This window comes from Urocitellus parryii, chromosome 5, assembly GCF_045843805.1.
Source record: "Urocitellus parryii isolate mUroPar1 chromosome 5, mUroPar1.hap1, whole genome shotgun sequence".
NCBI lineage: Eukaryota > Metazoa > Chordata > Mammalia > Rodentia > Sciuridae > Urocitellus > Urocitellus parryii.
This window is the reverse complement of record NC_135535.1, coordinates 100,318,439-100,339,174: the sequence shown is the minus strand read 5'-3', so window position 1 is coordinate 100,339,174 and position 20,736 is coordinate 100,318,439. Positions and strand designations below refer to the sequence as shown.

At 33.9% G+C, this 20,736-nt stretch overlaps 1 protein-coding gene across 1 annotated transcript in view; it reads left to right on the top strand.

The window, feature by feature from the left end:
- LOC113176143 (ovostatin homolog 2-like) overlaps window positions 1-20,736 on the top strand; it is a 53,449-nt gene that overhangs the window by 21,741 nt on the left and 10,972 nt on the right. The window contains exons 16-30 of the mRNA XM_026380555.2: window positions 599-769; window positions 1,562-1,706; window positions 5,219-5,321; window positions 5,746-5,974; window positions 6,589-6,718; window positions 8,080-8,192; window positions 8,853-8,911; window positions 9,615-9,691; window positions 10,857-11,033; window positions 11,726-11,807; window positions 12,419-12,569; window positions 16,127-16,201; window positions 16,556-16,721; window positions 17,604-17,815; window positions 18,615-18,824. Of these exons, the coding sequence (XP_026236340.1) occupies window positions 599-769; window positions 1,562-1,706; window positions 5,219-5,321; window positions 5,746-5,974; window positions 6,589-6,718; window positions 8,080-8,192; window positions 8,853-8,911; window positions 9,615-9,691; window positions 10,857-11,033; window positions 11,726-11,807; window positions 12,419-12,569; window positions 16,127-16,201; window positions 16,556-16,721; window positions 17,604-17,815; window positions 18,615-18,824 (2,100 nt within the window). The remainder of the gene's footprint in view (window positions 1-598; window positions 770-1,561; window positions 1,707-5,218; window positions 5,322-5,745; window positions 5,975-6,588; window positions 6,719-8,079; window positions 8,193-8,852; window positions 8,912-9,614; window positions 9,692-10,856; window positions 11,034-11,725; window positions 11,808-12,418; window positions 12,570-16,126; window positions 16,202-16,555; window positions 16,722-17,603; window positions 17,816-18,614; window positions 18,825-20,736) is intronic.

The window sequence follows — 20,736 nt, the reverse complement described above, 5'->3', positions numbered from 1 at the left end:
TTCTAATTTCCATGTCATTTTCTTTTATTCATGATTCTCTCAAACTTTCCCTCTTCAGTTCTATGCACCCTCAAATGTTTAGTGTCATTAGGAGCTCTCATTTTCCACTAACAATTGGAAGATCATAGAATTTTTCTCTGTGTCTAAGTCATGTTTATGATATAAGTCAAGGATATTATTACTTGCTCTTTTTTAAATTTTGTATTTTCTTATGAAGCCAAATGAGAAGATTTAGAAGCAAGCAGTTAATATTATCCTCTGGACCTGGAAATAGACTTAGCATTATTAATAAGAATAATGAATTCTTTATGTATTAAGCTTTGGATTAATCAATAGCTAGATCTCAACAAACTCTTTCATACTCTCCAAAATTCTACACTAGGGTGGAAAATTTTTGTGAATATGATGTTGACTGCCTAAAATAAAGTTGGTTTCTTATTTTGAAATAATAAGTCAACTAAAGAAATCAGATTAAATATTAGTCCCTTGTTCTTAAAGAAGAGGAAAAGAGTAAATGATTAGGACACAAAACTTTTCAATTTTGTTGTTATTATAGGTGTGATTTAAACCACTGAGAAACATATGCTTTTCCACACAGGTGTACAACCTGCTTCCAAATGTAGAACCATATGGTTATTTCTATCATGGTCTCAACCTAGATGATAGCAAGGTGAACCCTTGCATTCATCAGAAGAATATGTTCTACAATGGTTTGTATTATATGCCTATAAACAACTATGGAGATGGAGACATCTATGATATTGTCAGGGTAAGACCATTGAAGATTTTACAAAATATTTTATCTCAATTTTAATTTTAGTATTCATAATGCCTGTTTAATTGTTTCTCACCTAATTTGAGATTTAGTTTCAGTAATTTGCTAATACAATATTCCAAACTTGTCTTATATAAAATGAGACATTATTTTTTGAGTTTTCTCTTTTCTGTTGAAAATATTTTGCTGAAATTATAAAGCTTCAGGTTAGAAGTAATAAGATAGTCACCCAATATATCACCCAAAAAATATTATGCAGAAAAAGTCAAATCAAGAGGCTAAAATATAGTCTGGATTCCATATATACCTAGGCTACAAAATAGCTGTGCTGGGGGTTGTATGAAAGGATGTGTATAATAGAATCACAGTTGTATAAGAACAGGGCTATTAAATCAGACAGACGTTAGCTCAAGTCCCAACTCTTCAATTTAATCAGTGTCCATTGTGTGTATGTGTGTGGGGGGTGCTTTTTCTGTTAATTAGCTAGTGTTGATTTCATGAGTAATATTGAAGAATGATGTATAACACTTAGCAAAATAGTAACACATAAAAATAATAATTATTATCATTTTTTCCTATAAATTAGGAGTTTTCCCTAAGTCAAATAGAGTGGTGACAGGGAATGATCCCATATTCTTGCTAGCACAGAAAATATGCTTATTTAAGATCTATTTATTACTGCAATACTATAAGCCTTTTGTAAGTATTACATGAAAGGAATGAACTTTCTGTTTGTTTCTTTTCTTTCTTTCTTTTCTTTTTTTTTTCTGTTTGTTTCTTTAAAAGAACATGGGTCTGAAAGCCTTTACCAATCTCCATTACCGGAAACCAGAAATATGTTCAGAGGACAATAATCTGCCATTCCCTAGGCCTGTCTATCTAAAAAGAGGAGAGTATGCATTGATGCAAAATGCTCCAGCTAGAAGTGCATGTGCGTAATCTAGAATTTTGTGTTGGGGGATATTCATAATGACTCTTAAAATTAGGTGTATTGGGGATAAAACCACAGAAAATTTGGAATTTAAGTGTGAATTTTAATGTTTTGGGCTACAACTAGACATCCTAAGGTTCAGTAAGCAGAATAAGATAGGCCATAAATATTATTATTATTTTTCTGGCTATAAGGAATAATTGTCTTTAGATATGACAGGAATTTTATTTTTATTGGTAGAACAAAAGAAGTGTATAGGATCAAGCAGTGTGTGGTGATGTGTAAGAGGATAGTCATTATAAATGAGTATGACAGAGGAGAATGAGATCCCTTATGTGGCCATCATACCTTTATTATATAGAGAAAACAAAGTATAGAGTCAAAGGCAGAAGGTATTTTATTTTAGTTTATTTTTTATTAGTTCATTATAGTTATACATATATTGGGGTTATTTTGACATAATCACATGTTCATGGAATATAATTTCTTCCACTTCAGACCCCAGTTCTGCCTATTTCCATCCCTTTCATATTGGCCATTTCTATGTATTCTTTGGAGAAGTTTTTGCTCTGTTCTTTTGCTCATTTATTAATTGGGTCATTTGGGTTTTTATTTTTTGTGTGTGTTAAATTTTTTGAGTTATTTCTATATTCTGGATATTAATCCCCTGTTGGATAATCCCCTGTTGATTCTTGTCCTTAACTCTATTTAAATGATAAATTAAATTTATTGATTTATGTATGTTGAACCAACCTAGTATCCCTGGGATGAAACCCACTTTATCGTGTTATATTATCTTCTTACTACGTTATTGAATGTAGTTTGCTAATATTTTATCAAGGATTTTTGTATGTATGTTCATCAGACATATTGGTCTGAAGTTTTCTTTTATTGATATGTCTTTGTCTGCTTTTGGTATCAGGGTGAAACTAGTTTCATAGAATGAATTTGGCAATATTCCCTTCTTTTCAATTTCATGGAATAATTTGAGAAGTATTGGCATTAGTTCATTTTTAAAAGTCTGATACAACTCAGCTGAAAATGCAGCTAGTCCTGGGCTTTTCTTTGTTGAAAGGCTTTTAATTGCTGCTTCAAACTTATTGCTTTATATTAGTCTGTTTAGGTTTTCTATAACCTCATGGTTCAATTTGGATAAGTCATATATGCTTAGACATTTGTCAATATCTTCTGGATTTTCTAGTTTATTAAAGTATAACTTTTTAAAATAATTTCTAATAATCCTCCAGATTTTAGAAGGATTAGGTGATATCATTTTTCATGTCAGATTTTGTTGATTTGGGTCTTTTCTCTCTTTTGGTTAGTCAGGCTAAAGGGTTATCAACCTTGTCTATCTATGTCAGTCTCATGTTCAGAAGGCAGAGATATTTTAATTCCTGGATAGCCATAGAGCTGGTTTCAGAGATATGTGTTCCAATACCAGTCCATTTCCAGTTAGAAGGACTATAAGTACAAAACCAGGGAATAATCTTGGATGATTAATATAAGTATGCAGATTTCTAATATAGAAATATATTCAGGGAAGCAAAATAGAACAAGTTCATTATAATAGAAATGAAATCAAAGCTGTATTCCCAATGCATCTGAGAGGACTTGAATAGCATTCCTTAAATCCCTCTGTCCTCACATGGAGATTAGTCTAGTGATTAAAGTGGGGCTGATTCTGGAAATGGGTATTGGAAGTTTCACCTGAGGAAAATGAAGGGCCTGAAGACTTTATGTAAGGATAGGTTCAATGAGAATGTAAGAGGCCTTATAAATTCTAAAAGTTGAAACCACTTTGAAGTCTGGTCAAGATGTCTACTCTTACTAATGGATTAAACCATATTTAGTGATCTTTATCAGAATGTCTAAACTTTTCTTTATCTATAACTAAAATATATGGAAACCCAAAGCTATTCTTTTAAATACTTTCTCTCTTAATCATTCATTTATTAATTCACTCAATAAATATGTATTGAATCTGAGTACTGAGTGTATGCTGTAAATACACTGACTTAATCTCTGCTTCTCTGGAACTTTTCTCCTAAGAGGCAAGTATTACAATTAACAAGGTATTTACAAACACTGGGTAATAGTGCATTAAATGGAAATATATAACTTTGAATAGATGAAACCTAAATTTCTCAAGATCCTATGAAATGCTCCTTGGGGAATAATATATGGAGACCTGAAAGATAGATGATACTGTATCACAAAAAAGAGAATGATATTTCAAGTAAAAAGGGAACTACAATAAAAGATGAATTAAGAAGACCTGCTTGATAATAGCAGAAGGTGAGCCCAAGGCAAGAGCTCAAGCCCAGCTGAAGCAAGAATGATAAGCAAACTGATCATGAAAACCTTGCAGGGCATTTAAAGAGTTTAAAATCCATTCTAATTCGATACACCATTAACGAGCTTTAAGCAGACAATGTACTATGTGTTTTTAAATGATCTCTATGGCAGCTGTGAGGAAAAGGGGATTAGGATGTAGACTGCTTAAGAGTTTATGAAATTATGTAAATGTTAGTAAATTCAGGTGAAAGACAGTGGTGGCTTTGGATTACTATCAAAAGGCAGTAGAAATTTAGAAATAAACAACTTACATGTCTATAAGTTATTTTCAAGTTGTAAATAGATGACATTTGTAGGTTGATGAGTACTGGAAAATGCAGGGTAAGTAGGGATCAAAGATAATTCTGACTTGGGTAAATGGAGAGAAGCAGAGGGATCCATCATGAATTTACTTTGGGACCAGTTAGGTTTCAAATGCCTGTAAAGTATCCACAAGAAATAAGTCTGGGGCTCAAGATAGAGTTTAAGTTGAAAGAGGCATCAGACTAAGTATTACAATTAAGTCAGGTGTCAGGGTATCAGTGGGGAAACAGTACATAATAGAAGACCTACAACGGAGTTGCTAGGAACAAATCAAGAATGACGAGTTTTCATCCTTCAAAACAGACAAGAAAAACACTAGGAAAAGGTATTGTGCAGGTTAACAATAGTGCTTATTCGGGAAACAACACTGTTAAAGTATGTGAGATACAGTCTACAGACCACAAAGCTGAAAACCTGTTCTTGAGAATTATAAATACTAATGTCAGAGTTTATGAAATGATGTAAATGTTAGTAAATTCAAAAAAACTACTGTGCTGTTTATGAATTTTAGCAAAGCTAATGTTAGCTAGTGGAATTGACAGGCATTGGTATGTCAGATGAGAAACAATTAAATCAGTAGACATTACTTTCTCTAAATTTGACTGTGGAAGAAAAATGTAGTCTTATTCTTTTTTATTTGTTATTGCTTCTAATGTAGAGGTTCAAATCTCAAAATGTTGATAGATTGAGATTCCCCTTTATCAACAATGAGTCCCAGGAGCAATATTCTCTGTGTTGCTTCACACACACTAAAGTCACTCTGGGCATGTGTATTTCACATATTTTTATTCTCTCTAAATAATTCATTCTCTCTCTCTCTCTCTCTCTCTCTCTCTCTCTCTCTCTCTCTCTAGCTGTTGAGTTCACAGCAGATGTCAACTATGCAGAACAGGCTATAATTGAAACAGTAAGAACAAACTTTCCTGAGACATGGATATGGGATCTTGTCAGTGTTGAGTGAGTTTTTCTTTTTTGTTTTGTTTTTCTTTTTATTCATTAGCTTATGCTCCTGGATATTTATAACTGTACCATATTTGTAAAATATATAGTATCATTCACTTATAAATACCAATCATTTTTTGTCTTTTCTTCTAGATATTTTTTTTCACCAAAGATTTCTCTTCTATAAATTTCATTCAGATAGATGTAAGCTGATTCTCTTAAAAAAAAAAAACAACAACTAATGTGCTGTTTAAAGAATATAATCTTTCTAAGGTTAAGTTTTATAGAAATCTAGCTCTCAAGATTTTTATCTAATGACCTTTCCAAGCACTACAACTCATTTTTTTTTTAACCTTAAATCAATATGCTTCTGCTTACTCTGCACTGAATTCAGGTTTTAGTTCAAAGAATGTGTTTTGGTAATCATCATTCCTTGCAGTTCCTCAGGTTCTGCAAATCTTTCATTCCTCATCCCTGATACCATAACCCAATGGGTGGCAAATGCCTTCTGTGTGAATGGTGATGCTGGATTTGGTATTTCATCAACAGTCTCCTTGGAAGCTTCCCAATCTTTCTTTGTTGAAATCGTTGCCCCCTTTTCAGTTGTTCAAAATGAGCAGTGTGATTTGATCATCAATGTCTTCAGTTACCTGAATACTTGTGTAGAGGTAAGTTGTTCTCTTTTATATGGAAACCAAAATCTAACAAAACTAAAAGTTTCTTAATATTCCCCTTCAACATCAGTGTATTGTCTATACTCTCTAATGCAAAATGATACTATAAAGGAATAGACTTGGTTCCACATTCCTCAAACAAAAGCAATTGCTTTAACTCACAGCAATGATTTGTATAATGTTTTGAGAATAGCATTTTATAACTTTGCACATTTCTTGATATTTATCTTCTTACAAGAAGAGTCATTTGGTATCTTTTGCTAACTTAAAACAAAGTCAGCTGGGCATGGTGGTGTACACCTGTAATCCCAATGGCTTAGGAGGCTGAGGCAGGAGGATCATGAGTTCAAAGCCAGCCTCAGCAACAGCGAGACCCTGTCTCAAAACAAAATACAAAAAAGTGTGTGTGTGGGGTGCTGGGGATGTGGTTCAGTGGTTCAGTGTCCCTGATTTCAATGCCCGGTACCTCCACCAAAAACCAGACCAAACCAAACCAAACCAAACCAAAACAAAACAAAATCAATAAAGCTGAATTGTATAAGAAGAAAGATGGGATAATAACATTACAGAATTTAAGTTAATGAATCACTGTCTTGGTCCTTTTTTAGGTATCTGTTCAACTAGAAGCATCTCAGAATTATGAAGCCAACAAAAACACCCTGAAAAGCAATGGCAGTGAGATTATCCAGGCTGGAGAGAAGAAAACATACCTCTGGACTCTTATACCTAAGAAATTGGGTCAGTAGCTATATATTCCTGCCAATCTTCCATGAGAAACAAGCCTTTTCAGTAATCTGTTTCCCTTAAATTCCCTAGATAAATATTATTTTTTTCTTTCATTATTCTGCATTAAAACTCTATTCTTGGGCTGGGGTTGTGGCTTAGTAGTGGAGCACTTACCTAGCATGTGTGAGACACTGTGTTTGAATCTCAGCACTGCATATAAATAAATAAAATAGAGGTCCATTGACAACTAAAAAATGTTTTTAAAAACTCTATTCTTATCTAATCTCTGATTGCTAATATATAGAGCAAAATTCCATTCACTTGCATACATATATGTTATTAAAATACAACATAAATGTTGCTGGGTAGGTGAGTATATGCCTCTAATCCCAGTTACTTAGGAGGCTAAGGCAGAAGGATTGCAAATTCAAGGAAAATTTTAAAAAGGGGCCAAGGATGTAGCTAAGAGGTAGAACACTCCTGGGTTCAATCTCCAGTTCCATCAAAAAAAATTAAAATACAAAAGCACAATATAAATGTTAATTTCTATAACATGACAAGTCCACACATCATATCCTAAATAAAGATCACGTTTTCATTCATTAATGTGCCTTATTTTTTTTTCTTTTCAACACCCATCATTTATTCAAAATGTCATTAATATAAAAATTGTTTTTCAATCACAATGACCAATTATTGGAATTTCTTGGACATTTCTTGGAATTTACTAAATATGTGACAAGATATCAAAGACACTGAACACTTGAGTGAGGACCAAACACTGAAAAGGCTTTTGTCTCAGGGCATGTGTTATCTGTAGCATAGGAAACTAAATTTAGAAGTATCTTGTTGAAGATATAAGGAAGGGTGAAAGCTAAAAATCACAGTAAAAATTCTAGATATGATGTGCATAATACTAATTATGAGTAATTTTTTTAGAGATAGCAAGAAATTTTTTTAAATTTCCTGTGTCATATTCATTGTATTATTATTATTATTATTACTGTTATTATTATTATTATTATTATAGCAGCAAAGAGTATATTTATAAGATCATTTTTGTTTGCTGATATTAATGTGCCTTGGATTATTTTTTACACAATATTTAAACTTTGTCAATTTTTAGCCTATGCAAAGTCTTCAAAATTTTTACTTTGAAATTTATTTATAAATATTTTCATATAGGATTTTGAGATGGGTGAAATAAAATTTACCACATTATCTTTTCCAGGCAATGGAAGAAGCCAGTTAATTTGCTCTGAACAGTAATATGATAATCATCTACTCCAAGATATGATTCAAAGATTCTAACACTTTCTCATTGTGCAAGGAGCTGATGGTAGACTTAAATTATATTTGGGAATATTTTCCAGGTAAAGTGAATATCACTGTGATTGCTGAGTCCAAACCAAACAGCGCCTGCCCAGCAACTGAGCAGCAAAATCTAAACTGGAGAGACACTGTGGTCAGAAGCTTATTAGTAGAGGTGTGTACCTGAAAACTGTCAAGCCCTTTCTAATAAGAAATAGATACTGTCAAAGAGGCTAAATAAGAAGACATTCTTCTTGAAAAGAGTTAATTGAGCAAAGTTACTTTTGATAGAAAATGGTCCGTTTTAAATGAGTTAAAATATAAAAGTCTTTTTTAATTAATACCTTAACCAGGATAGTGAAACCTACAGACTTTGTATTTTTTTTTAATTCATTCCTGACTTATCATGCTTTCTATGTACCTACACCCCTCCCCTCTCTTTTTCAACTGATTCTCAAATCCAGAAGACAAATCTCCTTGCCCTACACTCCTGAGCAGTTCCTGTCATCCTAAATAAAAGTTGATACCACATTTCTAAGCATGTCTCTACAAAACACTCATCTGTCTGCTGGAGATGCAGGACAGGATCAGAGGAGTTTAGAGTGTCATCCAATGACACAAGGTTGTCCTTGTTCAACCAATAAGAACAGAGAGTCCAAAAGAGTAGAGCTAATATACAGTGACATTTAGATATGTGTGAAGGGGACAATGAACAGATCTGAAAAGGCAGACATTACCAGCCAGGCCTGAGTGAGACAATGATTTACTGCTTTCCTTTGTGGAAAGATGATGCAGACTCATTATCTTGTGTTTCCTTTTGTTTACTCTTTGATAGCCGGAAGGTGTTGAAAAGGAAATGACCCAGAGTTTCCTTATCTGTACAAAAGGTAAGAAGTTATTTTAGGTGGTGAATTAGTCCTAAAGAAAATTTATCAATGGGGTCAGTTTATTGTATAAATTTAGCAAACTATATATATATATATATATATATATATATATATATATATGCAGTTTTTTAGTTCACCTGTGGCATTGTTCTTCCTCAACCTGTTTTTTGACTCCTTTTTATTATGATTGTCACACGGTTTTGGTCATTGAGAAATCAGGATTATGTTTACATTGCACATAATATAACCTTTGCTTTTGTACTCTTAGGATCAAATAATACATAAAATATCACTAATCCTCAATTGCCTTCTTTATGGGCCTCAGGAGTACTATTTTACCTGGATAATGGTGATCAGATTTTAATATTTAACCAGAATCTTCAAGCTGTACTTTTTATATGGACTGTTTTAAATATCTTAGTCAGAAGTTTTTGCATCTTTACTTTTTGCCTCTTTACTTTTTACTGAAATATGGTTTAGACACTAAACTCATGCCAAATGGGTGCTACTAAAAAACACAGAAATATAGCATCTTCTGAAGATATTGCTAACTAAACTAGATCAAACCCTCGATTTAATTTCATATAACAAGCAATTTGTAAAATGAAAATAAATAATGAAATCGTTTTCTAATGTGTTTCTAAAATCTATTACTTATGAAAAGAAGTTTTCACATTATTTTTTATGGATGTTTTCTTTTTAGGTGCCAGAGCCTCTGAGGACATAGTTTTGGACCTGCCAAATGATGTAATAGAAGGCTCAGCCAGAGCCTTTGTCACTGTTGTGGGTAAATAGATTAAATTTTGTTTCATGATATTTGACAATCTTGGTTGAGGCGAATTTCCTAAAATAATAGAATGGAGAGATTTTCCTAAGCTATCAGTAAGAAGAAATTATTGTTTAGGTCTTCCCTTGTTTGTTTTCCATAGGGGATCTAAAGGGATTATAATACCATTCCCAAACCATGTGTTGCCAAGAAACATTAGTTCTGGCAGATGATCAGTGGTTCTGGGATTTTCTAGTAGAAGGAGAAATATGTTTTATAAAAGGAAAAGTTCTTGTCTATCATGAACACCCTTTGGAGAGAGAGAGATTACAGTTTATACTTCATAGGATCAGTTTCTCCAAAACAAACAGGCAAAACACGCTTTCCTAACTTCCTATTTTCTCTGGTTAAAGAGATTTTCTGAAATATTTTTCACAGCAGAAATCCCTTTAATTCTATCTGTGTTGTCAGTTTTTTGTCACCATGGCTAAAATACTTAACCAAGTACAACTTAGAGGAAAAGTTTATTTGGAGCTCACAGTTTGAGAGGTTTCAGTCTATAGACCACTGATTTCATTGCTCTGGGTAAGGCAGGACATCATGGTGGAAGTTATGGTGGAAGAATTAGGCTCACTTCATGGTAACAGAACCAGAGAGGGAAGAGGGGAAGGGAAGACATGACAAATGCATCCTGCCAGGGCACATTTCCAGGGACATACCTCCTCCATGTATGCTTCACCTGCCTATATTTACCAGTCTCTTTAAACTAACATGGACTGATTAGGTTACAGCTCATAAGCCAATCATCTTGCCTCTGAATACTCCTGTATTAACACAGGAGCTTTGGGGGATACCACATAAATAAACCATAGCACTTCTCTTCATATCCATCTACCTGGAATTACTTTATAAAATTTTCCTTGTTTCTACATTTTAAACTCAAAGTGATTTTCTAATTCCCCTATGCCTTTTTTAATATTTATTTTTTAGTTGTAGTTGGACACAATATTTTATTTATTTATATGTGGTGCTGAGGATCAAACCCAGGGCCTTGCACGTGCTAGGCAAGCACTCTTCTGATGAGCCACAATCCTAGCTCTTCCCCTATGCCTTTTTAATCTTTGGCTATTCATGCTGAGATGTCAAGAATAATTGATAGGACTTTCTGTTTTTCCTGTTTCCACAGGTGACATTCTAGGAGTTGCAAAGCAGAATCTGGATAATCTTGTCCAAGTGCCTTATGAATCTGGAGAGCAGAATATTGCTCTTCTATTTTCTAATACCTATGTCCTTGACTACCTGAAATTTACTGAACAATTAACAGAGGAATTTAAATCTAAAACTTTCTTTCTCTTATCTAATGGTAAGATGACTTAAGTAATTTCTGCCCATAGTTAGTCAAATTAATTGCTAATAACATCAAGAAGTCATAAAGCTGTAATTATACACTTGTCTGATGGAGCAAAAGTGAACCTGAATCTAGCCAGTCTGAGTCTTAGGTATGTTTTCTCTTTGACTTCAAAATTTGTGTGGGCATTTAGCTTCATAATTTAGTGCTGTAAAGATTCAAATTATAAATTAATTTATTTTAATGCCAAATGTTTTGACAGATTACCTTGTTTATTGTTGTTGTTAATAATAGATCTAAATGATTTATATTTCATCTCCTGGATTTGCTTTCCAGTTGTGTTTAATTGCAGTATTGAGATTTGTATGTAGAAAGGGGCATCTAATGTGATATTAAGGAAGCATGTGCTATAAAGGAAAAATCCAAGAGCATAATGGCTTTGTTTTACCTTTTTTTCAGAAAGGTTAAACTAAATAAAGTAAAATCATCTTTAAGGGAAAAGTATGGATTAGTAAGCAAAACGATGAGACAGTTATTAAGCTAGGCATTTTTCCCAGGAGTCTTATTTGCCATAAAAGTGCATAGGAAAGAAGTTATTTATTCCCCATATGGATAGAGTATCCAACTGTGAGAAATTAAAATCAGAAGTAATCATCATTCTAGTAATTTTTGTCTAAAAAATAATTTCCTACTACATTGTATTTTAGGTTATCAAAAGCAGTTGTCCTTTAGAAACTCTGATGGTTCATATAGTTTGTTTTCGCAGTGGAATCGGAAAGGAAGCATATGGTGAGATAACAATTTTATTTTCTATAATATAGGAATTATCTGAGGAGGGCTTAAAAGGAGGTAAGGGAGGATTGAGTTCAGTGTAGTTTTTCCAGCAAGGTAGATTTCAAAGTGAATTTACAGAGAAGAATCAGATAAAACCAAATTATTTGATTATTCTAATTCTCATGTGACAATTTGCCTGTAGTCTCATATAATTTGCTTAACAGCTTGATCATTTCATGACAATCTCTACACTTATACAGTTGGTTAACTTCATGGAAAATGGCAATTCTACTCTACATTTCTCAGCATTCCATTTAGATTTAAGAAAGTGATCCTGATGATGGCAGTTTTGTCTTCATGTACATATAATCTAACAGACTGTACAGCAAGACCTTTGAACTTAAACAGGCTAAAAACTACCTGCTCTAACTTATACAGATTGTTTTTCATAATATTTTACTAACACCAAAGTAATAGCCACTATAAATCAATATTGGTTGCCCTCAATATTAGACAAAGTGAACACATCCATCACCCAAAGGGAACAACAGTGATGAGTTGGCTGGGGAGCTGACATCATTATTTCTGTTTTTATCCAACTTTTGCTTTGGCCATCCACATTATAGGCTCACTGCCCTTACTTTTAAGACATTGGAGAAAATGAAAGAATATGTATTTATTGATGAAACAGTTCAAAAGCAGAGTTTAATCTGGCTTTCAAGCAAACAGAAAAGCAATGGCTGCTTTGAAAATGATGACAAGCTGCTCAACAAAAAGGTGAGAAACTAATAGCAGAGACATTCCTTGTTCCTCTGCCTACCTGTTCCTTCTCTTACCTCTGGCCTACTGTATCTGGAATAAGATCACTTGGTGGGGGGAATGTTATGCCTTCTGAATGGTCTGTAGTCATAGGCCTGTGGTGTCCTGGTCAACAGCATGGTTCCTGTTGTATGCACATTTAATCATAGCCAGGATACAACTCTTCCCAAATTTTGCATACATTATTAAGTCCTTAGTCCTTCCATTGTCAATCCTTTGCTGTAAACAAATTGAAAAGAGGATAGAGAGGAAGAGAAGAAAACTTAGAGAGCAAATCTCAATAAATTTGGAGCCAACGATTATTTTAAAGGAAAGGGAGAGCTTTGAGAGTATGAGAAATGTAAATTTGTACCTATTCATGGAATCAAGAAATCTCAGGGGACAGTGTTGAGTAATTATCATTGTTTCAGTGAGGAAGACTATTCTAATACCCTCTCAAGGAAGTATGAATTGGTCAAATACCTATAATGTAAATGAGGTGAAGTGTGTCCTTGGCAGAACTCACTTATTGCCCTTTCCTGCCCACATTTAGGTAAATCACTAAGCATTCTTTCTTCCTTCATATTTCTGTTCTTTGAAGATAGCTATCCATCTCTTCCCCATCATGTGTCTCCTCTAAACTTTGTTTCCCTTTGGATGCTTGAAATCTCCTACCCTGATATGTTAGCATAACCTAATAGCTCCTAAAAAAATTTCCTGGGATTTTCCTCTGTAACATTACTAATAACCACTCTTACTTTTGGAGTGAGGACTATAAATTTAATCATTACAAAATATGGATGAATAGTAACTCCTTATGAAATAGGACAGAAGAGTCTGGACACCCAATGAATTTTCAGGAAGCAGGTTTATTGGCTGTAGCTGGCCAGTCAAGAGTATGACTCATGCCTGAATTCTCCTCTAGACCAAAAGTCTAGAAATTCTTGGAACTTTATACCTGTTGAATCCCAACACAAAGAAAAGACCACTAACTCCAATTTTTAATCAATTTAAAGCAAGCTTGTATTTGTGTACACAAAGGGAGCTGATCAGCAGCTGTCTCCCCTAACACAGGCTGGAAACCAACCCCCAGCTCTCCAGGAACTAGGTTTTATAGCACAAAAAGTTGCAAAGGTAGGTGCTTGAGATCTTACAGATAACAGGATTTTGACAAACATAATATAAAGACAGATAGTAGGTTAATGATCTACAAGGCATGATATTTCAAGATAGGGAGTAAATTCAGATCCCAACATCAGGGTTTATGAGGCACTGCTGAGGTTTCAGAAAGATCTGTTATCTGGTCAGGGGGAGCCAGGATTTATGAGGCACCACTAAGGTTTTATAAAGAGGGTTGTTTCCTGGGCAGGGAAAACCAGGCATTGGTGAGTTCAAGGCATGGGCAGGAATTCCAAACAAGTTTAGAAATCGCAGTAATTTATAGTAAAAGAGAAATTAACATTTCAGGATTTTGTGATGAGATGGTTCCCAATCTTAAAATGGAATTAGGCCGAGTTCATCAATACCCAGTTCAAAATTCTTTGAACTTTATACATTGGTGTTTTACATTTTTGTGGAAGTCTACATGAAATAACTTTTTTATTTTGAGTTCTCAGAAAGTGCTTTTTAGGCCAGACAGAGGTTTTAAAAGTTTTTACCAAGAAAACAGAGAAATATACTTTTGTGTCACAAGCTTGACTCTAAATTTGTCATATCTTTTGTGTGCAAACCTGGATTTTTACAAGAAAGAGGAAGCTTCAAACCACAATTCCCTTTACAGACATTTTGCTGATACTATTTGTAAAAATCTTTCTGATAAAAGGAGAAGCTTAATTATGGTCAGCGTCTTTTGGGTGGGGGTACCTGGTCTACTTCACTTAATGGTATTTAACTTCTTCTTTTTTTTTAATGGTGCTTGGAATTGAACCCAAGGCCCTGTGCATGCAAGACAAGCACTCTACCAACTGAGCTATATTCCTAACCTGGTATTTAACTTTAATGCAGTTTATTTTATATTACCCTCTTTAGGTTACTCCAGGACCCTTAGGAGAAGAGTTATTGTTTCTATGTAGAAAAATCAATGACTTTTTAATGTTCTCTTTTAAACCACCTTCTCCATATCTTTCTTCTTATTGGATGTGCTACTATTTGTGTGATCTTACCCAATCCATTCTCTATGCAGTATAGCTGGCCCTCTGTATCCAAGAGTTCCATATGTGTGGATTCAACCACCTAGGATTAAAAGTCTTTGGAGTAGGATGAAGGATTACTTCTGTATTGAACATGTACTAACTTTTCCCCATGTCATTATTCCCCAAACAATATAAGAGTTATTCATAGCAATGTAGAGCTATTTAGTATAGCAATTATATCATATTAGGTATTGTAGATATTTTAGAGATGATTTACATTATACAGAACCTGGGCATCCAGGTTTTTTTTTTTTTTTGTATCTGCAGTGCATCCTGGAACCAATTCCCCATGGATACATAGGGATGACTGCAATTAAGTGTATGTATGTGTGTGTGGGGGTAGATTATGAGAAAGAAAGATTCAAGAGAAAAATAAAAACGTGGCAGAAGAATGGTGATACCACTTAACTATAATTTAAATGTACTGCTAATCACATCTTACTTTGGTGTTCACCCTGTGCTATTATTTGCACCTTGAAAACTTTGTTCTTCAGAAATATTACTTTTCTGAAGAAAAAAATATTTCTTTTTTTCTTAGATAAAATGAGAGTTTTGTATTAGATCATTGGAACTCAAATGCCAGTCTGAATGCTATTTGCATCAGAATCACTACAATACCCATTTCCCTGAGCACCCATTACAATTCATATTTCTGAGTTTTTTAATTATAATCTCTTGTGTGGATGCTAGCTTATTTAAAGCTTGAGCTTCTTAGGGAACTTTTATACACAGTGAATTGCAAATTACTTGATTTATAGTTTTTTGATTTTTTTTTAGTTTCACATTGTAAGACTCTACCTGACAACTGTTACCTCCTAATAATTTTGCATAGAGTTTTCAGTGACTTTCTATTTTACCCTATTACAAATTCTTTATTTGCTCTTTTCAAATTAATACCAAATAGTGTCAAATAGAGTCATATGAGTTTCTTGGAGTTCCTGCTTAATACCAGGCCACATAAATATCAGATATGCATTAAATATATTTAAAATTGTTAAGTTTTATTTAATTATTACGTTGGATCTTAACTGATTCCTGTTCAGATAGAATGGATATTAATTAGCAAGTTTAAAGTTTTTACATGTTTTGGTTTGAGGTTATAGCTTAGTGGTAGAACACTTGCCTAGCATATGAACCCTTGGGTTTGATCACCAGCATTGTGTGTGCATGCACACATGCACACACACATGCACACACACACAATTGCATGTGTTCAAGTATTTTATGAAAAAAGGATATTTGTGATATTTGTCCTGGTATTTCTTTCCACTTAGTTTCACTGCAGAAGAATAGCTGGGTTTTGGTTGTCTACTGTCTTATGTGACTCACTATTGTCCTTTTTAGGGTGGCGATGAAGAGGACATTTTACTCACTGCATATATCGTTGGAGCGCTCCTTGAAGCTGGGCTCAGTTTCACTGTATGAATTCCCATCAACTTCCAGTTTCAGCATCTGAATGCACATTAAATAGACTCTAGATTAAGAGTGGTTCAAAATTATTGGAGGGAAACTGCCATATTCTTATTACCTAAATTTTGTTTCTCACATAGTAATAATAACATTACAAATGTATTTCAGTGATACTTTTGAAGTATATTACTTTTAAGTATATATGAATGAGTTTATATGCAAAATATTTTTCAAAGATTACACACATATTATATATTGTAATATATAATAATTTATATATATATATAAATTATTATATATTATAATATCCAGCAAGCTTATACAATGTTGAGAATCATTTTAAAATATGTTTTTCCTCACTAGTTTCCTGTTCTGCGCAATGGGCTCTTTTGCCTAGAGGAGGCATTGGAAAGCGGTGTCTCTAATGGCTATACCCAGGCAATCCTCGCTTACACTTTTGCATTAGCTGGAAAAGAAGAGAAAGTGGAAGCCTTATTCCAGATCCTGGATCAATCTGCTATAAAAACAAGTAAGTCATAACATTCAATTTTGCTCTAGGAGATGATCTTTAAAACAACATGATGTAACTGAATGCACAATCATTTCCTAACCCTGTCTTCACTAGAATGTTCCTACTCCTCTTAAGAAATTCAACTGTTTCCCTTTTTCTTTAAAGAATACTGTGTGTTTTAGATTCCCCTCTTTCTCTTTTCTGTTAGATTCCTCTCAAATGAGTGTAGTAATGTAAACCAGGCACAGCAACCATGTTATATACAGTATCTTCTTCTGTTTTATTGTTTTATTTTGGTTTTGGTTTAGTTTTAGCAATTCTTGAGAGGAAACTCAGGGCCCCATGCATGCTTGGCTAGTAATGTACCACTGAAATACATCAATAATCCATACTTATGAAACTTAAGCACATACCACTTTTGCCTTTACATAGTTGCTCTTTGGAGTTATATTATTTTTCTAGAGCTAGTAAACAAAAGACCACAGTGACTTAAACAACATAAAATTATTTACTCACAGTTCTGAAGAGCAGAAGTCTAAGATAAAGAAGTCAATAGGTATAATTTTTTTACTTTAACTGGGCATCTCCTCCCTGTCTTCACCTGTTTTTCTTTTGAGTATAAGAATTCCTGGAGTTCCTTCTATGTCTCCAAATTTCTTATAAGAACATCAGATTACATTTAATCCCACCCTAATGAACTCATTTGAACTTTATCTCTTCAAAGATCTCATATTCAATTACATTCTGAGGTCCCAGGAGTTCAGACTTCAGTAGACGAATTTCAAGGAGGCATAACTCAACTCATAACAGAGGCCAAAAATGGAATTTTCCCCCCTCCTTATCTATAAGTTCATAGGAACTTGTTTTTCAGACTATGTGAAAATTCATCCTTTTTCTCAGATAATGTGATATATTGGGAAAGAGAAAAGAAACCCAACACAGAAGAATCCCCATCCTATACTCCTTGGGCACTTTCTGAGGACAATGAGAAGACTTGCTATGTGCTGTTGGCTGTCATTTCCTGGAAAAGTCAGGACCTCAGCTATGCTAGTAAGATTGTGCAGTGGCTGGCTCAACAGATGAACTCCCATGGTGGCTTCTCTTCCAGCCAGGTGATTGATGTGGGCCTGCCATTTACAACAAAAATGCAGAAGATGACATGCCATAAGAATCTAGATAGCAAAGATATTCACCAAAATTTACCTTCTAAGATGAAGAACATTAGATAATATATAAATCATCTTAGTCAACAATTATTTATGGCACAGTTATTGTACATCAGATACTCTATTAGGAAGTCTGTATAAACAAATGAATAAGATGAGGCTCCATATGTAGGAATTTACACTAGTTTACAGATCCAATTTAAACAGTAAAAGTAGAATGCACGTCTAGAAATAATTTCTACTACAAGCATCAGAATCTCAGTACATTAGATATCTGATGACCCTGTAGTCAAAGTATATACCTATGAAGAAAAAAGATTTCTTTCTAATTCTGTGCTCTAAACATTGAAAAAAGTAAATGATAAGAGTGGATAACAGGAGAAATCCATAACCATAAAAATAATGATTTCTTTCTTTCCCTAGTGGAAAAAAATGAAACTTCAAGGAAATATGATTTATTTATACACAAAAAATGTAATAAAAATATAATAGATATAATTTTATTTAGTTAAATATTATTTAAAACCTTTTAGAAAACTAAAATCACATTAAGTTTTCTTGAAGACTGTCAAATGGCAACTACTTGTACAAGTAAATATATTTTTTTATTGTTCAGGATATTGCTTCTTGATGTTCTGTTGACTGTTTTAGGGGTATTTATATGAATTGATTGAAGATTTACAAATGATGACTAATATTGCCTCATAACAGAACTTGGGTCATTGCTTGTACTATTTCTGTGCAGGACACCATAGTCTGCCTTCTTGCCATAACTCGATACATGAAATTAACCTTCTCTAGTGATCAAAACACTGTCACCTTTAGAAGTGAACAGTCCAATGAGATTTTCCAGATCAACAATGATAACCGCCTCCTGGTTCAACGTTTAGAACTAACAAAAGCACGTGGACAATACACAGTAGATGTGGAAGGACACGGCTGCACATTTATCCAGGTAATAGAAATCAACCTAAGAAGACATAGAAAAATGTTTACCAATGAATTGGCATCAGACCAATTGTCCAATTGTATATGAAGAGTTATTTTGCCATTTTGTATTGTTCTGTGATATCTCTATTCTTGCTCTCATACATGTTTTCTAATTAATAGCAGAAAATACAAGTTATTTTATGAAGAATTACTCACTTATTTTTTATGAGTTCATTTTAGCTATATATACCATTAGGGTTCATTTTGACATGATAATAAAACCAAGGAATATAATTTGCTCTAATTAAGTTTCTAGTACTTAATACATTGTAATGGTTCCAATGTTCACTCTTCCAATGATGTAAACCCAACTCCAATTTCCAATCATGCAAAAGATGCTGTGACATATTAATAAAAAATATATAACAGTTTGTCTACATGTCAGTAAGTTCTCTGGGAGGCATACTGTGGAACAAATATTTAGAATTATAGGACATTTATCTTTATTTAACTAAATTATTAATTATTAATCTTTATTTTAACTAAAATATATCAGCAGTCTCTACATGAGTCTAGAGACTCAACCGGGTTCATAAACAGTGGTGTCATCTAGCCTTCTAGTTTTGTTAGTCTTTTGGCTCTGAGAAGCAAATATATTGTAATTTAAATTTGCCTTTATTTGATTATTTATGGTTATGAATATTTCTTTTTTTTCATTTTTCTTTTTTTTTAAATTTTATTTTTTTATTGGTTGTTCACAACATTACAAAGCTCTTGACACATTTTTTTTTTTATTGGTCGTTCATAACATTACATAGTTCTTAATACATCATATTACACGGTTGATTCACGTGGATTATGAACTCCCGCTTTTACCCCGTATACAAATTGCTGTATCACATCAGTTTCCCTTCCATTGATTGACATATTGCCTTTCTAGTGTCTGATGTATTCTGATGTCTGTCCTATTCTCTACTATCCCCCCTCCCCTCCCCTCCCCTCCCCTCCCCTTTTCTCTCTCTACCCCTTCTACTGTAAATCATTTCTTCCATTTGTATTATCTTGTCTTACCCCTCCTTTCCTCTTATATGACATTTTGTATAACCCTGGGGATCGCCTTCCATTTCCATGCAATTTCCCTTCTCACTCCCTTTCCCTCCCACCTCTCATCCCTGTTTAATGTAAATCTTCTTCTCAAGCTCTTTGTCCCTACCCTGTCCTTGTTTACTCCCCTTATATCAAAGGAGTCATTTGGTATTTGTTTTTTAAAGATTGACTAGCTTCACTTAGCATAATCTGCTCTAATGCCATCCATTTCCCTCCAAATTCTATGATTTTGTCATTTTGGCAGAGTAATACTCCATAGTATATAAATGCCACATTTTTTTTATCCATTCATCTATTGAAGGGCATCTAGGCTGGTTCCACAGTCTTGCTATCGTGAATTGAGCTGCTATGAACATCGATGTAGCAGTGTCCCTGTAGCATGCTCTTGTTAGGTCTTTAGGGAATAGACCGAGAAAGGGAATAGCTGGGTCGAATGGTGGTTCCATTCCCAGCTTTCCAAGAAATCTCCATACTGCTTTCCAAATTGGCTGCACCAATTTGCAGTCCCACCAGCAATGAACAAGAGTGCCCTTTTCCCCGCATCCTCTCCAGCACTTATTGTTGTTTGACTTCCTAATGGCTGCCAGTCTTACTGGAGTGAGATGGTATCTTAGGGTAGTTTTGATTTGCATTTCTCTGACTGCTAGCGATGGTGAGCATTTTTTCATGTACTTGTTGATTGATTGTATGTCCTCCTCTGAGAAGTGTCTGTTCAGGTCCTTGGCCCATTTATTGATTGGGTTATTTGTTATCTTATTGTCTAATTTTTTGAGTTCTTTGTATATTCTGGTTATTAGGGCTCTATCTGAAGTGTGTGGAGTAAAGATTTG